General features: G+C 42.3%; 1 protein-coding gene across 3 annotated transcripts in view; it reads left to right on the top strand.

Annotated features, from left to right (window-relative positions):
• LOC106569366 (complement factor B) overlaps positions 1–18,978 on the top strand; it is a 43,567-nt gene that overhangs the window by 4,075 nt on the left and 20,514 nt on the right. For 2 of the 3 annotated variants that reach the window (XM_045694265.1, XM_045694263.1), the window contains exons 3-9: positions 8,359–8,544; positions 9,252–9,425; positions 9,545–9,637; positions 9,763–9,905; positions 10,313–10,445; positions 10,579–10,719; positions 12,526–12,621. In XM_045694265.1, the coding sequence (XP_045550221.1) occupies positions 8,359–8,544; positions 9,252–9,425; positions 9,545–9,637; positions 9,763–9,905; positions 10,313–10,445; positions 10,579–10,719; positions 12,526–12,621 (966 nt within the window). The remainder of the gene's footprint in view (positions 1–8,358; positions 8,545–9,251; positions 9,426–9,544; positions 9,638–9,762; positions 9,906–10,312; positions 10,446–10,578; positions 10,720–12,525; positions 12,622–18,978) is intronic. The other variant, XM_014140674.2, reaches the window with a different exon arrangement.

The following is an 18,978-nucleotide window of genomic DNA, read 5'->3' as shown; positions in this document are numbered from 1 at the left end:
ACGAAAGGATCTCAGCGCAGTTGTGAGTAAAGGCCTTAAGACTTATGACACTAATTTGTACGATATTGTATGACCGCTATTCCATTTGTAATGTAAAGTTATATATCATACTATACAGAGAGAATAACATTTACTTACCAAATCCTACAAATCCTTAGAATTGATTAAAACACAGTGCAATTTCAGTAGGTGCAATAACTGGGATATGTGTGTTGGTCAATTTCCTCAACAAATGATCAGGTCTATATAATTATCAAACATACATTAGTAATGGAAAGGAAACATAGACTCTTTGTTTAAGTATTAAAAAAAAGACTCCTTTAGTAATACAATTTGTAGGCAGAAGTTGGTACAGACTACAGTATAACAGTATATGATAGTTTCTCCCCCAAGTTCTGCAAAATGTCTAAGACATCCTGTAACTCATATAGCCTCCCCAATCTCCTTATGTAACTTTCCCTAGCAACAACATTTTAATAAATCTAACCTCCCCCTGAAGGCAGGAACCACCTTATCAGCAAGTAAAAACTCAGAAATGGGTTTGACCGAAACTTGACCTTTCATCACAAGTATAGAGTCATAACAATGTGAACAAGTGTAAGCATCTTCTGACAGGTGGCTGGTTTCATCAGGTCTGTGGCAGCCTTGTGTTCTCAGAAAACCAGATAACCCCGGTGGGATCCAGACAGGAGTCTGAATTAGAGGTCGACCGATTATGATTTTTCAACGCAGATACGGATTATTGGATGACCCCCCCAAAAAAAGCCGATTCCGATTAATCAGCCGATGTTTTTTATTTCTTTGTAATAATAACAATTACAACAATACTGAATGAACACTTATTTTAACTTAATATAATACATAAATACTATCAATTTAGCCTCAAATAAATAATGAAACATGTTCAATTTGGTTTAAATAATGCAAAAACAAAGTGTTGGAGAAGAAAGTAAAAGTGCAATATGTGCCATGTAAAAAAGCTAACGTTTAAGTTCCTTGCTCAGAACATGAGAACATATGAAAGCTGGTGGTTCATTTTAACATGAGTCTTCAATATTCCCAGGTAAGAAGTTTTAGGTTGTAGTTATTATAGGAATTATAGGATTATTTCTCTCTATACGATTTTTATTTCATATACCTTTCACTATTGGATGTTCTTATAGGCACTTTAGTATTGCCAGTGTAACAGTATAGCTTCCGTCCCTCTCCTCGCTCCCACTTGGCCTCAAACCAGGAACACATTGACAACAGCCACCCTCGAAGATGTGTTACCCATGTAGAGCAAGTGGAACAACTACTCCAAGTCTCAGAGCGAGTGACGTTTGAAACGCTATTAGCGCGCACCCGGCTAACTAGCTAGCCATTTCACATCGGTTACACCAGCCTAATCTTGGGAGTTGATAGGCTTGAAGTCATAAACAGCGCAATGTTTGAAGAATTGCAAAGGGCTGCTGGCAAAACGCACGAAAGTGCTGTTTGAATGAATGCTTACGAGCCTGCTGGTGCCTACCACCGCTCAGTCAGACTGCTCTATTAAATATCAAATCATAGACTTAATTATAATATAATAAACACACAGAAATATGAGCCTTAGGTCATTAATATGGTCGAATCCGCAAACTATCATCTCGAAAACAAAACGTTTATTTTTTTCAGTGAAATACGGAACCGTTCTGTATTTTATCTAACGGGTGGCATCCCTAAGTCTAAATATTCCTGTTACATTGCACAACCTTCAATGTTACATCATAATTACGTAAAATTCTGTCAAATTAGTTCGCAACGAGCCAGGCGGCCCAAACTGTTGCATATCCCCTGACTCTGCGTGCAATGAATGCAAGAGAACTGACACAATTTCCCCTGGTTAATATTGCCTGCTACCCTGGATTTCTTTTAGCTAAATATGCAGGTTAAAAAATATATACTTCTGTGTATTGATTTTAAGAAAGGCATTGATGTTTATGGTTAGGTACAGTTGTGCAACAATTGTGCTTTTTTCGCAAATGCGCTTTTGTTAAATCATCCCCCGTTTGGCGAAGTTGGCTGTCTTTGTTAGGAAGAAATAGTATTCACACAGTTCGCAACGAGCCAGGCGGCTCAAACTGCTGCATATACCCTGACTCTGTTGCAGAGGTGACACATTTTCCCTAGTTGCTCCAACGTGTACCTAACCATAAACATTTACATTTACATTACATTTACATTTAAGTCATTTAGCAGACGCTCTTATCCAGAGCGACTTACAAATTGGTGCATTCACCTTATGATATCCAGTGGAACAACCACTTTACAATAGTGCATCTAAATCTTTTAAGGGGGGGGTTAGAAGGATTACTTTATCCTATCCTAGGTATTCCTTAAAGAGGTGGGGTTTCAGGTGTCTCCGGAAGGTGGTGATTGACTCCGCTGTCCTGGCGTCGTGAGGGAGCTTGTTCCACCATTGGGGTGCCAGAGCAGCGAACAGTTTTGACTGGGCTGAGCGGGAACTGTGCTTCCTCAGAGGTAGGGGGGCCAGCAGGCCAGAGGTGGATGAACGCAGTGCCCTTGTTTGGGTGTAGGGCCTGATCAGAGCCTGAAGGTATGGAGGTGCCATTCCTTTCACAGCTCCGTAGGCAATCACCATGGTCTTGTAGCGGATGCGAGCTTCAACTGGAAGCCAGTGGAGAGAGCGGAGGAGCGGGGTGACGTGAGAGAACTTGGGAAGGTTGAACACCAGACGGGCTGCGGCGTTCTGGATGAGTTGTAGGGGTTTAATGGCACAGGCAGGGAGCCCAGCCAACAGCGAGTTGCAGTAATCCAGACGGGAGATGACAAGTGCCTGGATTAGGACCTGCGCCGCTTCCTGTGTGAGGCAGAGTCGTACTCTGCGAATGTTGTAGAGCATGAACCTACAGGATCGGGTCACCGCCTTGATGTTAGTGGAGAACGACAGGGTGTTGTCCAGGATCATGCCAAGGTTCTTAGCACTCTGGGAGGAGGACACAAGGGAGTTGTCAACCGTGATGGCGAGATCATGGAACGGACAGTCCTTCCCCGGGAGGAAGAGCAGCTCCGTCTTGCCGAGGTTCAGCTTGAGGTGGTGATCCGTCATCCACACTGATATGTCTGACAGACATGCAGAGATGCGATTCGCCGCCTGGTTATCAGAAGGGGGAAATGAGAAGATGAATTGTGTGTCGTCTGCATAGCAATGATAGGAGAGACCATGTGAGGATATGACAGAGCCAAGTGACTTGGTGTATAGCGAGAATAGGAGAGGGCCTAGAACAGAGCCCTGGGGGACACCAGTGGTGAGAGCACATGGTGCGGAGACAGATTCTCGCCACGCCACCTGGTAGGAGCGACCTGTCAGGTAGGACGCAATCCAAGCGTGGGCCGCGCCGGAGATGCCCAACTCGGAGAGGGTGGAGAGGAGGATCTGATGGTTCACAGTATCAAAGGCAGCAGATAGGTCTAGAAGGATGAGAGCAGAGGAGAGAGAGTTAGCTTTAGCAGTGCGGAGAGCCTCCGTGACACAGAGAAGAGCAGTCTCAGTTGAATGCCCAGTCTTGAAACCTGACTGATTAGGATCAAGAAGGTCATTCTGAGAGAGATAGCAGGAGAGCTGGCCAAGGACGGCACGTTCAATAGTTTTGGAGAGAAAAGAAAGAAGGGATACTGGTCTGTAGTTGTTGACATCGGAGGGATCGAGTGTAGGTTTTTTCAGAAGGGGTGCAACTCTCGCTCTCTTGAAGACGGAAGGGACGTAGCCAGCGGTCAAGGATGAGTTGATGAGCGAGGTGAGGTAGGGGAGAAGGTCTCCGGAAATGGTCTGGAGAAGAGAGGAGGGGATAGGGTCAAGTGGGCAGGTTGTTGGGCGGCCGGCCGTCACAAGACGCGAGATTTCATCTGGAGAGAGAGGGGAGAAAGAGGTCAAAGCACAGGGTAGGGCAGTGTGAGCAGGACCAGCGGTGTCGTTTGACTTAGCAAACGAGGATCGGATATCGTCAACCTTCTTTTCAAAATGGTTGACGAAGTCATCCGCAGAGAGGGAGGAGGGGGGGGAGGGGGAGGAGGATTCAGGAGGGAGGAGAAGGTAGCAAAGAGCTTCCTAGGGTTAGAGGCAGATGCTTGGAATTTAGAGTGGTAGAAAGTGGCTGAAGGAGGCAGAGAGGAATGAGTCAAAGGTAGACGTGGGGAGGTTAAAGTCACCCAGAACTGTGAGAGGTGAGCCATCCTCAGGAAAGGAACTTATCAAGGCGTCAAGCTCATTGATGAACTCTCCAAGGGAACCTGGAGGGCGATAAATGATAAGGATGTTAAGCTTGAAAGGGCTGGTAACTGTGACAGCATGGAATTCAAATGAGGAGATAGACAGATGGGTCAGGGGAGAAAGAGAGAATGTCCACTTGGGAGAGATGAGGATTCCAGTGCTGGCTCGATGCTCTAGGGGTATGCGAGAACACGTGGGCAGACGAAGAGAGAGCAGTAGGAGTAGCAGTGTTATCTGTGGTAATCCATGTTTCCGTCAGCGCCAGGAAATCTAGGGACTGGAGGGTAGCATAGGCTGAGATGAACTCAGCCTTGTTGGCTGCAGACCGGCAGTTCCAGAGGCTGCCGGAGACCTGGAACTCCACGTGGGTCGTGCGCGCTGGGACCACCAGGTTAGAGTGGCAGCGGCCACGCGGTGTGAAGCGTTTGTATGGCCTGTGCAGAGGGGAGAGAACAGGGATAGACAGACACATAGTTGACAAGCTACAGAAGTGTTGTTTCTTGTATTATTGTCTCTTGTGTCTTTAGAGAACTGTTTCACTTTGATATCCTTTTTCTTCTGTCCTGATTTTCTCTTTCTTTTCTTCTGTTAACTAGATATTCTTTGTTGTTCTTCGTTAGCTAACTAGCTTCTTCCAAAAGAGTCCCTAGCAACTGCTTAGCAACTGGTAAACAATTCAGCTAGCTAAGATAACTACAATTTTATGAAAAATAGTTATTTTTCAAAAGCCTATCTTCTTTGTTTGTTGCTTGTTTTTTCTCCTATTCAGTCTTGCAGTTTTCTTTTGCTTTTTTCCGATGTACTTCACTCTAAAAACCATGTAAATTTCAATATTTGTAGGAGCTCATTTTTCAGCTGCTGCTGCTCAAATTGGAGTTCCGCTGCTCGAGTTTTGCTGCTCAAAACATCAATGCCTTTCTTAAAATTAATACACAAGTATATATTTTTAAACCTGCATATTTAGTTAATATTGCCTGCTAACATGAATTTCTTATAACTAGGGAAAATGTGTCACCTCTGCAACAGAGTCAGGGTATATGCAGCAGTTTGGGCCGCCTGGCTCATTGCGAACTGTGTGAATACTATTTCTTCCTAACAAAGACAGCCAACTTCACCAAATGGGGGATGATTTAACAAAAGCGCATTTGCGAAAAAAGCACAATCGTTGCACGACTGTACCTAACCATAAACATCAATGCCTTTCTTAAAATCAATACACAGAAGTATATATTTTTAAACCTGCATATTTAGCTAAAAGAAATCCAGGTTAGCAGGCAATATTAACCAGGTGAAATTGTGTCAGTTCTCTTGCGTTCATTGCACGCAGAGTCAGGCTATATGCAACAGTTTGGGCCGCCTGGCTCGTTGCGAACTAATTTGCCAGAATTTTACGTAATTATGACATAACATTGAAGGTTGTGCAATGTAACAGGAATATTTAGACTTAGGGATGCCACCCGTTAGATAAAATACGGAACGGTTCCGTATTTCACTGACAGGAAAAACGTTTTGTTTTCGAGATGATAGTTTTCGGATTCAACCATATTAATGACCTAAGGCTCATATTTCTGTGTGTTTATTATATTATAATTAAGTCTATGATTTAATATTTGATAGAGCAGTCTGACTGAGCGGTGGTAGGCACCAGCAGGCTCGTAAGCATTCATTCAAACAGCACTTTCGTGCGTTTTGCCAGCAGCCCTTTGCAATTCTTCAAGCATTGCACTGTTTATGACTTCAAGCCTATCAACTCCCAAGATTAGGCTGGTGTAACCAATGTGAAATGGATAGCTAGTTAGCCGGGTGCGCGCTAATAGCGTTTCAAACGTCACTCGCTATGAGACTTGGAGTAGTTGATCCACTTGCTCTACATGGGTAACTGCTTCGAGGGTGGCTGTTGTCGATGTGTTCCTGGTTTGAGCCCAGGTAGGAGCGAGGAGGGGGACGGAAGCTATACTGTTACACTGGCAATACTAAAATGCCTATAAGAACATCCAATAGTGAAAGGTATATGAAATACAAATCCTATAGAGAGAAATAGTCCTATAATTATTATAATAACTACAACCTAAAACTTCTTACCTGGGAATATTGAAGACTCATGTTAAAAGGAACCACCAGCTTTCATATGTTCTCATGTTCTGAGCAAGGAACTTAAACGTTAGCTTTTTTACATGGCACATATTGCACTTTTACTTTCTTCTCCAACACTTTGTTTTTCATTATTTAAACCAAATTGACGTTTCATTATTTATTTGAGGCTAAATTGATAGTATTTATGTATTATATTAAGTTAAAATAAGTGTTCATTCAGTATTGTTGTAATTGTCATTATTACAAATAAATAAAAAAATCAGCCGATTTAATCGGTATCGGCCTTTTTGATCCTCCAATAATCGGTATCGGTAAAAAAAAAAAAAAAAACATAATCGGTCGACCTCTAGTCTGAATACTTCCGAATGCACTATATTTTGTCTGTTTGTATGTAATGTTTTCCTGTTTATATGTTCACCTGCCCAGAGAATGATGGAAATGAGCTGTTAGCTAAATCTGGTGCAAAGCATCATTTATCTGCTTTTTTTTTGTACTTATTTTGTTGTTGTACATTGTCCCTGTCCAAATAAATAATACAAAAATATATCACAGCTGCCCATCCCTTAAAGTTGATGATGTGGTTGTTACTGACAAGAAGCACATGGTTGAGCTTTTTAATCACCACTTCATTAAGTCAGGATTTCTATTTGACTCAGCCATGCCTCCTTGCCCGTCCAACATTTCCTCATCTCCCACCCCTTCTAATGCGACTAGCCCCGATGCTCCTCCCTCTTTTTCCCCTTCCCCTGTATAAAGTCAGAACATCTGCTATCTCACATCAACAACATAGCTCAGGCAGTAGGAAGCTCTCTCATCCATTTATATGCAGATGACAGTCTTATACTCAGCTGGCCCCTCCCCAGATATTGTGTTAAATCCTCTACAAAAAAGCTTTCTTAGTGTCCAACAAGCTTTCTCTGCCCTTAACCTTGTTCTTAACACCTCCAAAACAAAGGTCATGTGGTTTGGTAAGAGGACTGCCTCTCTCCCCACAGGTGTGATTAAGACCGCTGAGGGTTTAGAGCTTGAGGTAGTCACCTCATACAAGTACTTGGGAGTATGGCTAGACAGTACACTGTCCTTCTCTCAGCACATAACAAATCTGCAGGCTAATGTTAAATCTAAACTTGGTTTCCTCTATCGTAATCACTCCCCTTTCACCCCAGCTACCAAACTAACCCTGATTCAGATGACCATCCTACCCATGCTAGATTACGGAGATGTAATTTATAGATTGGCAGGTAAAGGTGCTCTCGAGCGGCTAGATGTTCTTTACCATTCGGCCATCAGATTTGCCACCAATGCTCCTTATAGGACACATCACTGCACTCTATACTCCTCTGTAAACTGGTCATCTCCGTATACGTGTCACAAGACCCACTGTTTGATGCCTATTTATAAAACCCTCTTAGGCCTCACTCCCCCTATCTGAGATATCTACTGCAGCTCTCATCCTCCACAAACAACACCCGTTCTGCCAGTCACATTCTGTTAAAGGTCCCCAAAGCGCACACATCCCTGGGTCACTTGTCTTTTCAGTTCGCTGCAGCTAGTGACTGGAACGAGCTGCAACAAACACTCAAACTGGACAGTTTTATCTCAATCTCTTAATTCAAAGACTCAATCACGGACACTCTTACTGACAGTTGTGGCTGCCTTGCGTGATATATTGTTGTCTCTACCTTCTTGCCCTTCGTGCTGTTGTCTGTGCCCAATAATGTTTGTACCCTGTTTTGTGTTGCTGCCATGTTGTGTTGCTGCCATGCTATGTTGTCGTCTTAGGTCTCTCTTTATGTAGTGTTGTCTCTCTTGTGGTGATGTGTGTTTTGTCCTATATTTCTATTTGTTTTATTTTTAATCCCAGCCCCCGTCCCCGCAGGGGGCCTTTTGGTAGGCCATCATTGTAAATCAGAATTTGTTCTTAACTGACTTAAATAAAAAAATTAAGAATATCCACTAATGCTACCAACTACACTCTCTCATTGTTGCTCCCTCTATCTCGCTCCCAACAGTCATGACATGCCCTGATCCCAGTGTGCTGAGAAATGGTGAGGTGTCTCCTGTCCTATTGCAGTATGTTGTTGGGGACCAGACCACTTATGAATGCCATGACGGTTACGCTTTCGCCGGCTCCGCCTCCAGAGTCTGCAAGAGTAATGGGAAGTGGAGTGGCGACACGCCTATCTGTGATCATGGCTGTAAGTGAAATGATCTCTTTGGTCCAACCTCTTACAAATCCCTTTACCAACCCCCAGAGATCCTGAAAGGCCCTGTGCAGTCAAAAACATTTTCCTGTCTTTTATGTATATTTCCACACTATTATGCTGGAATAACACTGTGAAATTGTGATAATGATGATGATGCCCTTTTAGTGTAATTGTTGATTGACAAAACCACCTGATATTTCTGCCTGTTTTGGTGGGATGGAGTTTTGGCCTTCCATGGTGACATCACCATGTGGTAAATTACTTAATAGACCAATAAGAGAGTTCCAAACCTCTCTGCCAATACCAACACATGTTTGGTTTTCCTCTCCCCACTCAGACCACTCCCAGACAGTCCTAGCAAAATTCTTGCTTGAGAAATTGCTCTTTGCTAAGAAGCCATTTGTGTTTATTTTTGACCATTTCAATTGAAAACAATCACACTAAGGTACTTAATTGTTACGGAGAAATTACTTGTAATGAGATAAAAATGGCTGCATCGGGCCTTTAAGGGTTGGTTAGGTCATGAGGACTGTAAGACATTGGGGACGTCTGCATGTCAGAGCTGACTGTGTTCCAAATGGCACAGAGCGTTAGTCTATTGGAATAACGTGTTTTCTAAAGGTAAAGTTTTTGTATGTAAAGGTAATTCCTCCGGTCCATTGTTTCCTTATCTTACTCCACCTTATCCCACACCCTAGCTGGACATTGCCGTGACCCTGGCGTTCCACCGGGGGCCAAGCGCAATGGAAATATGCTTGATATAGGTGACCGGGTGACCTATGAATGTTCTTTAGGACTGATGCTGCTGGGATCGAAGGAGCGGATATGCCTGGAGGGTGGAGACTGGTCAGGAACTGAGCCTGTCTGTTACAGTGAGGAACCATAAACCCATCCCTCACATTGTCAATAAATCCATGTAACACATAATACACAGATGCAGTTAGAAGCTGCTAAACTAGATACGTAGAGTTTGAACATTTACATTTTACAGGTAAACACTACTATGACACCCCAGAGGAGGTGTCCAAGTACTTCTCTACATCCCTCGAGAATCGTCTGGCAATATCTGGCCTGGATGACAATAGTGAGTTGCCAAGACCCATATGTAGTGAACGACATTGTTCCTCTTTTTGTTTTGTTTTATACACCCCATGCTACATTTGTTTTCCTTTGAAATCTGTACCATGTGAATTGAATATTGTTTTACAGCTGATGGGCAGCAAGTACAAAGGTCCATCCAGATGAGGCAGGGAGGCAAGCTCCACATCTACATTGCCCTGGATAATTCAGGGAGCATAAGCAGAGATAATTTTACAGTGGCCAAAAACTGCGTTAAAGCCCTCATCAACCAGGTACAGTATTACTAGTATTAAGACAAACAGAGAGCTCAGATCTGTTGTACAATCTTTACAATACATTTAGGGCCCTATTCAGACTTGAGGTAAGTTTACTTAACATGGATTTAAGTAATAAAATGTTGACTTGAGTCCATGTTTTATTGACTTAAGTCAATGTTAAGTCTACTTATCTCAAGTCTGATTAGGGCCCTTAGTAATATATAATAGTATATGCCATTTAGCAGATGCTTTTATCCAAAACGACTTACAGACTTGTGTGCAATACTTTACTTTCTAGTAACACTATTGCAGTACAAATGGTCAGTTATTTGTTTTGATATCAAGAAACTTTTGTTTTGTTATGCTTTGGTTGTGTTTCTTTTCTCTCTTACACTTCCTCCTCTCCATTTTTGACTGGGCAGATATCTTTTTTTGAAGTCATCCCGAGGTACGGAATTCTGAGCTTTGCATCTGAGGTCAATGAGATTGTTGATATCTTCTCTCCTTCCTCACACTCAGACATGGTTTTACATAACTTAAATAAGGTCACCTATGGTAAGAACATGGTTTTTATTATTTGACCATCACAATCTACAGTATGTAAATAAATTATTGTTTGTTGTTTTTTCTTTCCAAACATGTTGGTGGCAATGCATAGTTCTCAGAGTAAGATTTCCTCCTTCAACAGGTAAATTAAATGGTACTGGAAGTAACCTCTCAAGGGTATTTAAAAAAATCCATGAAAAGATGGCTGTCTTTAAGAAAAGAAATGAGCTTGAAGACACACAGCAGGCCATTATTATGTTTACAGATGGTAATGTTGTTGTGTGTGAGTATTTGGTTTTACTATCCTTGTGGGGAACATAAGTCCTCACAGTTAGTGGGGACATTTACCGGTCCCCACAAGGAAAAAGGCTATTTTAGGCTTAGGTGTTAGGTTTAGGGTTAGGTGTTTGGGGTTAGGTCTAGGGTTAAGGAAAATATGATTTTGAATGGGAATCAATTGTTTGGTCCCCACAAGGATAGTAAAACAAGTGTGTGTGTGTGTGTGTGTGTGTGTGTGTGTGTGTGTGTGTGTGTGTGTGTGTGTGTGTGTGTGTGTGTGTGTGTGTGTGGGGGGGGGTCTGTGTGTGTGTGTGTTTGTGTGTGTGTGTGTGTGTGTGTGTGTGTGTGTGTGTGTGTGTGTGGGGGGAGTCTGTGTGTGTGTGTGTGTGTGTGTGTGTGTGGGGGAGTCTGTGTGTGTGTGTGTGTGTGTGTGTGTGTGTGTGTGTGGTGGGTGGGTGGGTGGGTGGGTGGGTGGGAGTCTGTGTACAGGTGTGTGTCTGTATTGTACCAGTCAAAAGTTTGGACACACCTACTCATTCAAGGCTTTTTATTATTTTCTACATCGTAGAATAATAGTGAAGACATCACAACTATGAAATAACACATATGGAATCATGTAGTAACCAAACAACTGTTAAACAAATCCAAATATATTTTCGATTTGAGATTCTTCAAAGTATCTCTTTGCCTTGATGACAGCTTTGCACACTCTTGGGCCTTCTTTCAACCAGCTTCATGATGTAGTCACCTGGAATGCATTTCTATTAACAGGTGTGCCTTGTTAAAAGTTCATTTGTGGAAATTATTTCCTTCTTAATGTGTTTGAGCCAATCAGTTGTGTTGTGACAAGGTAAGGGTGTTATACAGAAGATAGCCCTATTTGGTAAAATACCAAGTCCATATTATGGCAAGAAAAGCTCAAATAAGCAAAGAGAAACAAGAGTCCATCATTACTTTAAGACATGAAGGTCAGTCAATACGGAAAATTTCAAGAACTTCGAAAGTTCTCTTCAAGTGCAGTTGCAAAAACCATCAAGCGCTATGATGAAACTGGCTCTCATGAGGACCGCCATAGGAAAGGAAGACCCAGAGTTACCTCTGCTGCGGAGGATAAGTTCATTAGGGTTTCCAGCCTCAGAAATTGCAGCCCAAATCAATGCTTCACAGAGTTCAAGTAACAGACACATCTCAACATCAACTGTTCAGAGGAGACTGCGTGAATCAGGCCTTCATGCTCGAATTGCTGCAAAGAAACCACTACTAAAGGACACCAAGACTTCTTATCATTTGTTTTTTCAACAATGACCCAACACACCTGCCGGTGTAATCGCTGTAAGGGCTATTTGACCAAGAAGGAGAGTGATGGAGTGCTATATCAGATGACTTGGCCTCCAATCACCCGACCTCAACCCAATTGAGATGGTTTGGGATGAGTTGGACCACAGAGTGAAGGAAAAGCAACGAACAAGTGCTCAGTATATGTGGGAACTCCTTTAACACTGTTGGAAAAGCATTCCAGGTGAAGCTGGTTGAGAGAATGCCAAGAGTGTGCAAAGCTGCCATCAAGGCAAAGGGTGGCTTCTTTGAAGAATCTCAAATATAAAATATATTTTGATTTAACACTTTATGGTTTCTACATAATTCCATATGTGTTTCATAGTTTTGATGTCTTCAATGTAGAAAATAGTAAAAATTAAGAAAAACCCTTGAATAAGTAGGTGTGTCCAAATTTTTGACTGGTACTGCATGTGTGAATGTATAATACAATTCAAGGTAGATTTAATGTATTTAATTCTCGCCATTCCTGCAGGCAAAACTAACATGGGGGGAAGTGCAGAGCCCACTGTTATCAGGATTAGGAACCTGATGGAAGAAATACATGGCAAAGACTGGCAGAAATATCTGGGTAAGATCAACTGCTGAACACTCTTGTCATAAATGTACTCTATTCACCTTATGTAGCCCCAGCCACTTGACCCAGTTCTTGATCGAACGCTTTTGTCTTTCAAACAAACAAAGCAAAATAAGCAAAACCATTGTTACAGTGCCTTCAGAAAGTATTCACACCGCTTGAATTTTTCCCCATTTTGTTGTTGTTACAAAGTGGCATTATCCATGGATTGAATTGTCATTTTTTGGTCAACAATCTACACAAAATACTCTTGTCATGAAAAATAATAAGAATATATCTTGATTAGATAAGTATTCAACACCCTGACTCAATACATGTTAGAATCACCTTTGGCAGCGATTACAACTGTGAGACTTTCTGGGTAAGTCTTTCCACACCGGGATTGTGCAAAATTTGCCCATTTATTATTTTCAAAATTCTTCAAGCTCTGTCAAATTGGTTGTTGATCATTGCTAGACAACTATTTTCAGGTCTTGCCATAGAGTTTCAAGCAGATTTAAGCTAAAACTGTAACTCGACCAAAACTAACTCAAACCTTCACTGTTTTCTTGGTAAGCAACTCCAGTGTAGATATGGGCTTGGGTTTTAGGTTATTGTCCTGCTGAAAGCTGAATTAATCTCCCAGTGTCTGCTGGAAAGCAGACGTAACCAGATTTTCCTCTAGGATTTTTCCAGCGTTTAGCGCCATGGTTTGTTTTTTTTATCCTGAAAACATCCCAGTACTTAACGATTACGAGCATACCCATCACATGATGCAGCCACCACTATGCTTGAAAATATGGAGAGTGGTACTAAGTAATGTGTTGTATTGGATTTTCCCTTAACATAACACTTTGCTTTCAGGACAGAAAGTTAATTGCTTTGCCACATTTTTTGCACTATTACTTTAATGCCTTGTTGCAAACAGGATGCATGTTTCGGAATATTTTTTAACCTGGACAGGCTTCCTTTTCACTCTGTCAGTTAGATTAGTGTTGTGGAGTAACTACAATGTTGTTAATCCATCCTCAATTTTCTCCTATCACAGCCATTAAACTCTCTAACTCCCATGGTGAAATCCCTAAGCAATTTCCTGCCTCTCCAGCAACTGAATTAGGAAGGAAACCTTTTGTCTTTGTAGTGACTGGGTGTATTTATACACCATCCAAAGTGAAATGAATAACTTCACCATGCTTTAAGGTCGATGTCCGTACCCCCGCAGAAATTGAATTAGCATAATAAAAAAATCCCCATAAAAATCTGTCAGTTTAAGATAGAGATATCTGCATTGCATGCGTCTCAATCCACCGCATCCGCCTATGTCACACTTCCGCGTCTGCGGTGAAAGGTGACAGAGAAAGAGGGTGTTTGTCAGACCATGAGTCATCCCAAAAATCGGTCTTCTTACAAAATCTGTATCGTGACCCCTCTCTTGAATGATGGGACTCTCACGAACACGATGGTGTTCTCCATGTTCGCCTACGACCCCCACAAGCTACTCGTCTGAAGTCGGTACAGACGATTTGCTAACTTCTGTCCGTATTGTCCGAACAGTGTTGTATACACACTAATATGAGCAAAGATGAGACTCTCACGAATGTGTCGGTTGTTTTGCTCTAAGACACCCACAGGCCTCACAAGACTTGTCTTAAAGTCCCCTGGTACCAGTTGAATGGAAGTACAGTGACTTCGGAAAGTATTCAGACACCTTGATTTTTTCAATATTTTGTTACAGCCTTATTCTCAAATTGATTAAATCTTCTTTTTTTTCAGCAGTCAACAATACCCCATAATGACAAAGCGAAACAGGTTTTTAGATTTTTTTGAAAATGTATTTAAAAGAAAATTGAAATTACCTTTACATAAGTATTCAGATCATTTGCTATGAGACTCGAAATTGAGCTCAGGTGCATCCTGTTTCCATTGATCATCATTGACTGGAGTCAACCTGTGGTATATTCAATTGATTGAACATGATTTGGAAAGGCACACACCTGTCTATATAAGGTCCAGTGGTGGAAAAACAACCCAATTGTCATACTTGAGTAAAAGTAAAGATACCTTAATAGAAAGTGACTCAAGTAAAAGTGAAAGTCACCCAGTAAAATCCTACTTAAGTAAAAGTTAAGTATTTAAAAAAATATATGCTTAAGTATCAATAGTAAATGTAATTGCTAAAATATACTTAAGTATCAAAATGATTTCAAATGACTTATATTCAGCAAACCAGACGGCACGTTTTTCTTGTTTTTTTAATTTACAAATAATCAGGGGCACACCAACACTCAGACATGATTTACAAAAAAGCATTTGTGTTTAGTGAGTCTGCTAGATCAGAGGCAGTAGGGTTGACCAGGGATTTTCTCTTTAAGTGTCTGAATTAGACCATTTTCCTGTCCACCTAAGCATTCAAAATGTAACGTGTACTTTTGGGTGTCAGGGAAAATGTATGGAGTAAAAAGTACATTATTTTCTTTTGTAATGTAGTGGAGTAAAAGTGAAAGTTGTCAGAAATATAAATAGTAAAGTAAAATACAGATACCCCCCAAAAAACTACTTAAGTAGTACTTTAAAGTATTTTTACTTAAGTACTTTACACCACTGATAAGGTCCCACAGTTAGTTGACAGTGCATGTCAGAGCAAAAACCAAGCCATGAGGTCAAAGGAATTGTCCATAGAGCTCCGAGACAGGATTGTGTCGAGGCACAGATCTGGAGAAGGGTACCAAAAAATGTTACCAAGAACACAGTGGCCTCCATCATTCTTAAATGGAAGACGTTTGGATCCACCAAGACTCTTCCTAGATCTGGCCGCCTGGCCAAACTGAGCAATCGGGGGAGAAGGGCCTTAGTCAGGGAGGTGACCAAGGGCCTTCGTCAGGGAGGTGACCAAGAACCAGATGGTCACTCTGACAGAGCTCCAGAGTTCCTCTGTGGAAATGGAAGGACAACCATCTCTGCTGCACTCCACCAATCAGGCCTTTATGGTAGAGTGGCCAGACGGAAGCCACTCCTCAGTAAAAGGCACATGACAGCCCGCTTGGAGTTTGCCAAAAGACCACATTTTTTAAAATGTAATTTCATTTATTAAGTAGACAAGTCAGTTAAGAACAAATTCTTATTTACAATGTCGGCCTACCAGGGAACAGTGGGTTAACTGCCTTGTTTAGGGGCAGAGCCACAGATTTTTACCTTGTCAGCTCTGGGATTCGATCCAGCATCCTTTTGGTCACTGGCCCAATGCTCTAACGACTAGGCTACCTGCCGCCCCTAGATAAATACTCTCAGACCATGAGAAACATTCTCTTTGAACTCTTTGGCCTGAATACCAAGCGTCACGTCGGGAGGAAACCTTGCACCATCCCTACAGTCAAGCATGGTGGTGGCAGCATCATGCTGTGGCGATGTTTTTCAGTGGCAGAGACTGAGAGACTTGTCAGGATCGAGGGAAAGATGAACGGAGCAAAGTACAGAGAGATCCTTGATGAAATCCTGCTCCAGAGCACTCAGGACCTCAGACTGGGGCAAAGGTTCACCTTCCAACAGGACAACGACAAGTCTCTGAATGTCCTTGAGTGGCCCAGCCAGAACCCAGACCTGAACCCGATCGAACATCTCTGGAGAGACCTGAAAATAGCTGTGCAGCAACATTCCCCATGCAACCTGACAGGGCTTGAGAGGATCTGCAGAGAAGAATGGGAGAAACTCCCCAAATACAGGTGTGCCAAGCTTGTAGCGTCATATCCAAGAAGACTCGAGGCTGTAATCGTTGTCAAAGGTTCTTCAACAAAGTAGTGAGTAAAGGGTCTGAATACTTATGTAAATGTAATATTTCCGTTTTTTTTATTTGTATAAATTTGCAAACATTTTTAAAAACCTGTTTTTGCTTTGTCATTATGGGGTATTGTGTGTAGATTGGTAAGGGAAAAAAAAACAATAATACATTTTAGAATAAGGCTGTAATGTAACAAAATGTGGAAAATTCAAGGGGTCTTTATACTTTCCGAATGCAATGTAAACTCAGCAAAAAAAGAAACTTCCCTTTTTCAGGACCCTGTCTTTCAATGATAATTTGTAAAAATCCAAATAACTTCACAGATCTTCATTGTAAATGATTTAAACACGGTTTCCCATGCTTGTTCAATGAACCATAAACAATTAATGAACACCACTTGTCACAGGCCGGCTCATAGCCTGTGGCAAAAATAAGGGGACATGAACAACAGGTATAGGCCAATCAAAAGGTTCTTTATTGTAAACCAAAAACTATTAACTTTAAACAAAGAAAAAGGAATGAGGTGTGGAAATGTCATAATGTAGGGTGTATGTAAGGTGCATGGATGCATGAATCTGTGTGTGTGAACATGACTGAGTGGAAACTAAGTAAACCTACAAAGGAACAAACAAAACAGAATCATACCTGGAGGAGCAGGGAGAGAGAGAGCGAGTGGTTAGTGAAGCAGTTTTATACCCTGAGCCCAGGTGGCTCCAATCATGCCAGCTCCAATCACTAACGACCCTCCTCTGCCTGCAGGAGGAACCACCCCTGCACTGCAGATGGGCCGTGACACCCCCCTCCTTAAAATGAGGGTCCCACCCTCAACCCAAATTACGACCCAACATATTTAAAACAATCCAAAATTCCCCCCCAAAAAACAGATACCAGTCCCAGCTCCTAGCAGTAGCCCCGTGTCCCCTAGCTGACTGTCCGCCCCTCAAACTCGGCAGCCCTGGTACCTGGGGAGCAATTTAAGAGGAAAGAGGCGCAGACAGCCCGCAGGGGTCAGCAGAGAGAAAATACAAACTAGGTTAAAGGAGCACGGGACAGAGCATCAGCAATGATATTATCCTTACCACTAATGTGTCTAATATCCAGGTTGAATGGTTGCAAGAACAAAGCCCAACGCATCAGGCGCTGGTTGGGATTTTGCAGGGACTTCAGAAAAATAAGTGGGTTGTGGTCAGTGAACACAGTTAAAGGGGTCAAACCAGAACCAACATAGACTTCGAAGTGCTGTAAAGCCCAAATGAGACCTAAAGCCTCCTTTTCAATTACAGAATAGTTTTGCTGATACTTATTACATTTCCGGGAAAATAAACTGACTGGACACTCAACATTGTCATCATTTTCCTGGAGAAGCACAGTCCCAGCACCGATTTGACTGGCGTCTACCTGCAATTTGAAAGGTTTCCCAAAATGTGGTGCTACCAACACGGGTGCCAAACACAAAAGAGCCTTAACTGCATCAAATGCCTCTTGACACTGGGTGGACCAGATAAATTCAGCCTTGGCCTTCAACAGGGGGGACACTACTACCGAAAAGTTCTTATAGAAAGCACGGTATTACCCCGCCATTCCCAGGAAGCGCATCAGTTCTTTCTTTGTGGAGGGCTGTGGGAACTGCTTCACAGCCTGAACCTTGGCTTCCATGGGACAGACAACACCCTGACCAACAACCTTTTCTAGGTATGTGACTGTAGCTTTGGCAAACTCACACTTTGCCAAATTGATAGTCAACCTGGCCCACACCAGTCTTTCAAACAGGGCTTGCACTCTACAGACATACTCCTCCCAAGAGTCTGAGTAGACGACCATGTCGTCCAAATACACGGCACACCCTTCCAGACCTGAGACCACCCGATTCATCAGCCTCTGGAAGGTGGCTGGAGCATTCCGCAACCCGAAAGGCATCACTGTATAAGAGAACAAACCAGATGGAGTTATAAAGGCAGCAATCTCACAAGCTCTTTTGGTAAGGGGTACTGGCCAATATCCCTTTAAAAGATCAAATTTGCTAACATACTTTGCTGACCCAACTTGCTCAATACAGTCCTCCATCCTAGGAAGAGGGTAAAGGTCTGCTTTAGTAACATTGTTAACTTTTCTATAATCAGTGCAAGGTCGGAAAGTGGAATTGGACTTTTTGACCAGAAGACAGGGTGAAGCCCAATTTGAACAACATGGCTCCGCAATACCATTGTCAAACATATACTGCACCTCTGTTTCCAATTGCAGTCTCTTCTCCTGAGATACACGATAAAATCTGTTTGATAGGCTTAGCATCTCCGATGTCTATGTCATGCTCAATTAAGTGGGTTTTCGATAGAGTGTCAGAAACTGTGGAACGGTCATTAAGACACTAGCAGCTTACAGACGGTAGGCAATTAAGGTCACAGTTATGAAAACTTAGGACACTAAAGAGGCCTTTCTACTGACTCTGAAAAACACCAAAAGAAAGATGCCCAGGGTCCCTGCTCATCTGTGTGAACGTGCCCTAGACATGCTGCAAGGAGGCATGAGGAGTGCAGATGTGGCCAGGGCAATAAATTGCAATTTCCATACTGTGATACTCCTAAGACAGCGCTACAGGG

The sequence above is a fragment of the Salmo salar genome, chromosome ssa14 (assembly GCF_905237065.1).
Source record: "Salmo salar chromosome ssa14, Ssal_v3.1, whole genome shotgun sequence".
NCBI lineage: Eukaryota > Metazoa > Chordata > Actinopteri > Salmoniformes > Salmonidae > Salmo > Salmo salar.
The sequence above is the reverse complement of the archived record's forward strand: the minus strand, read 5'-3'. Positions and strand labels throughout refer to the sequence as shown.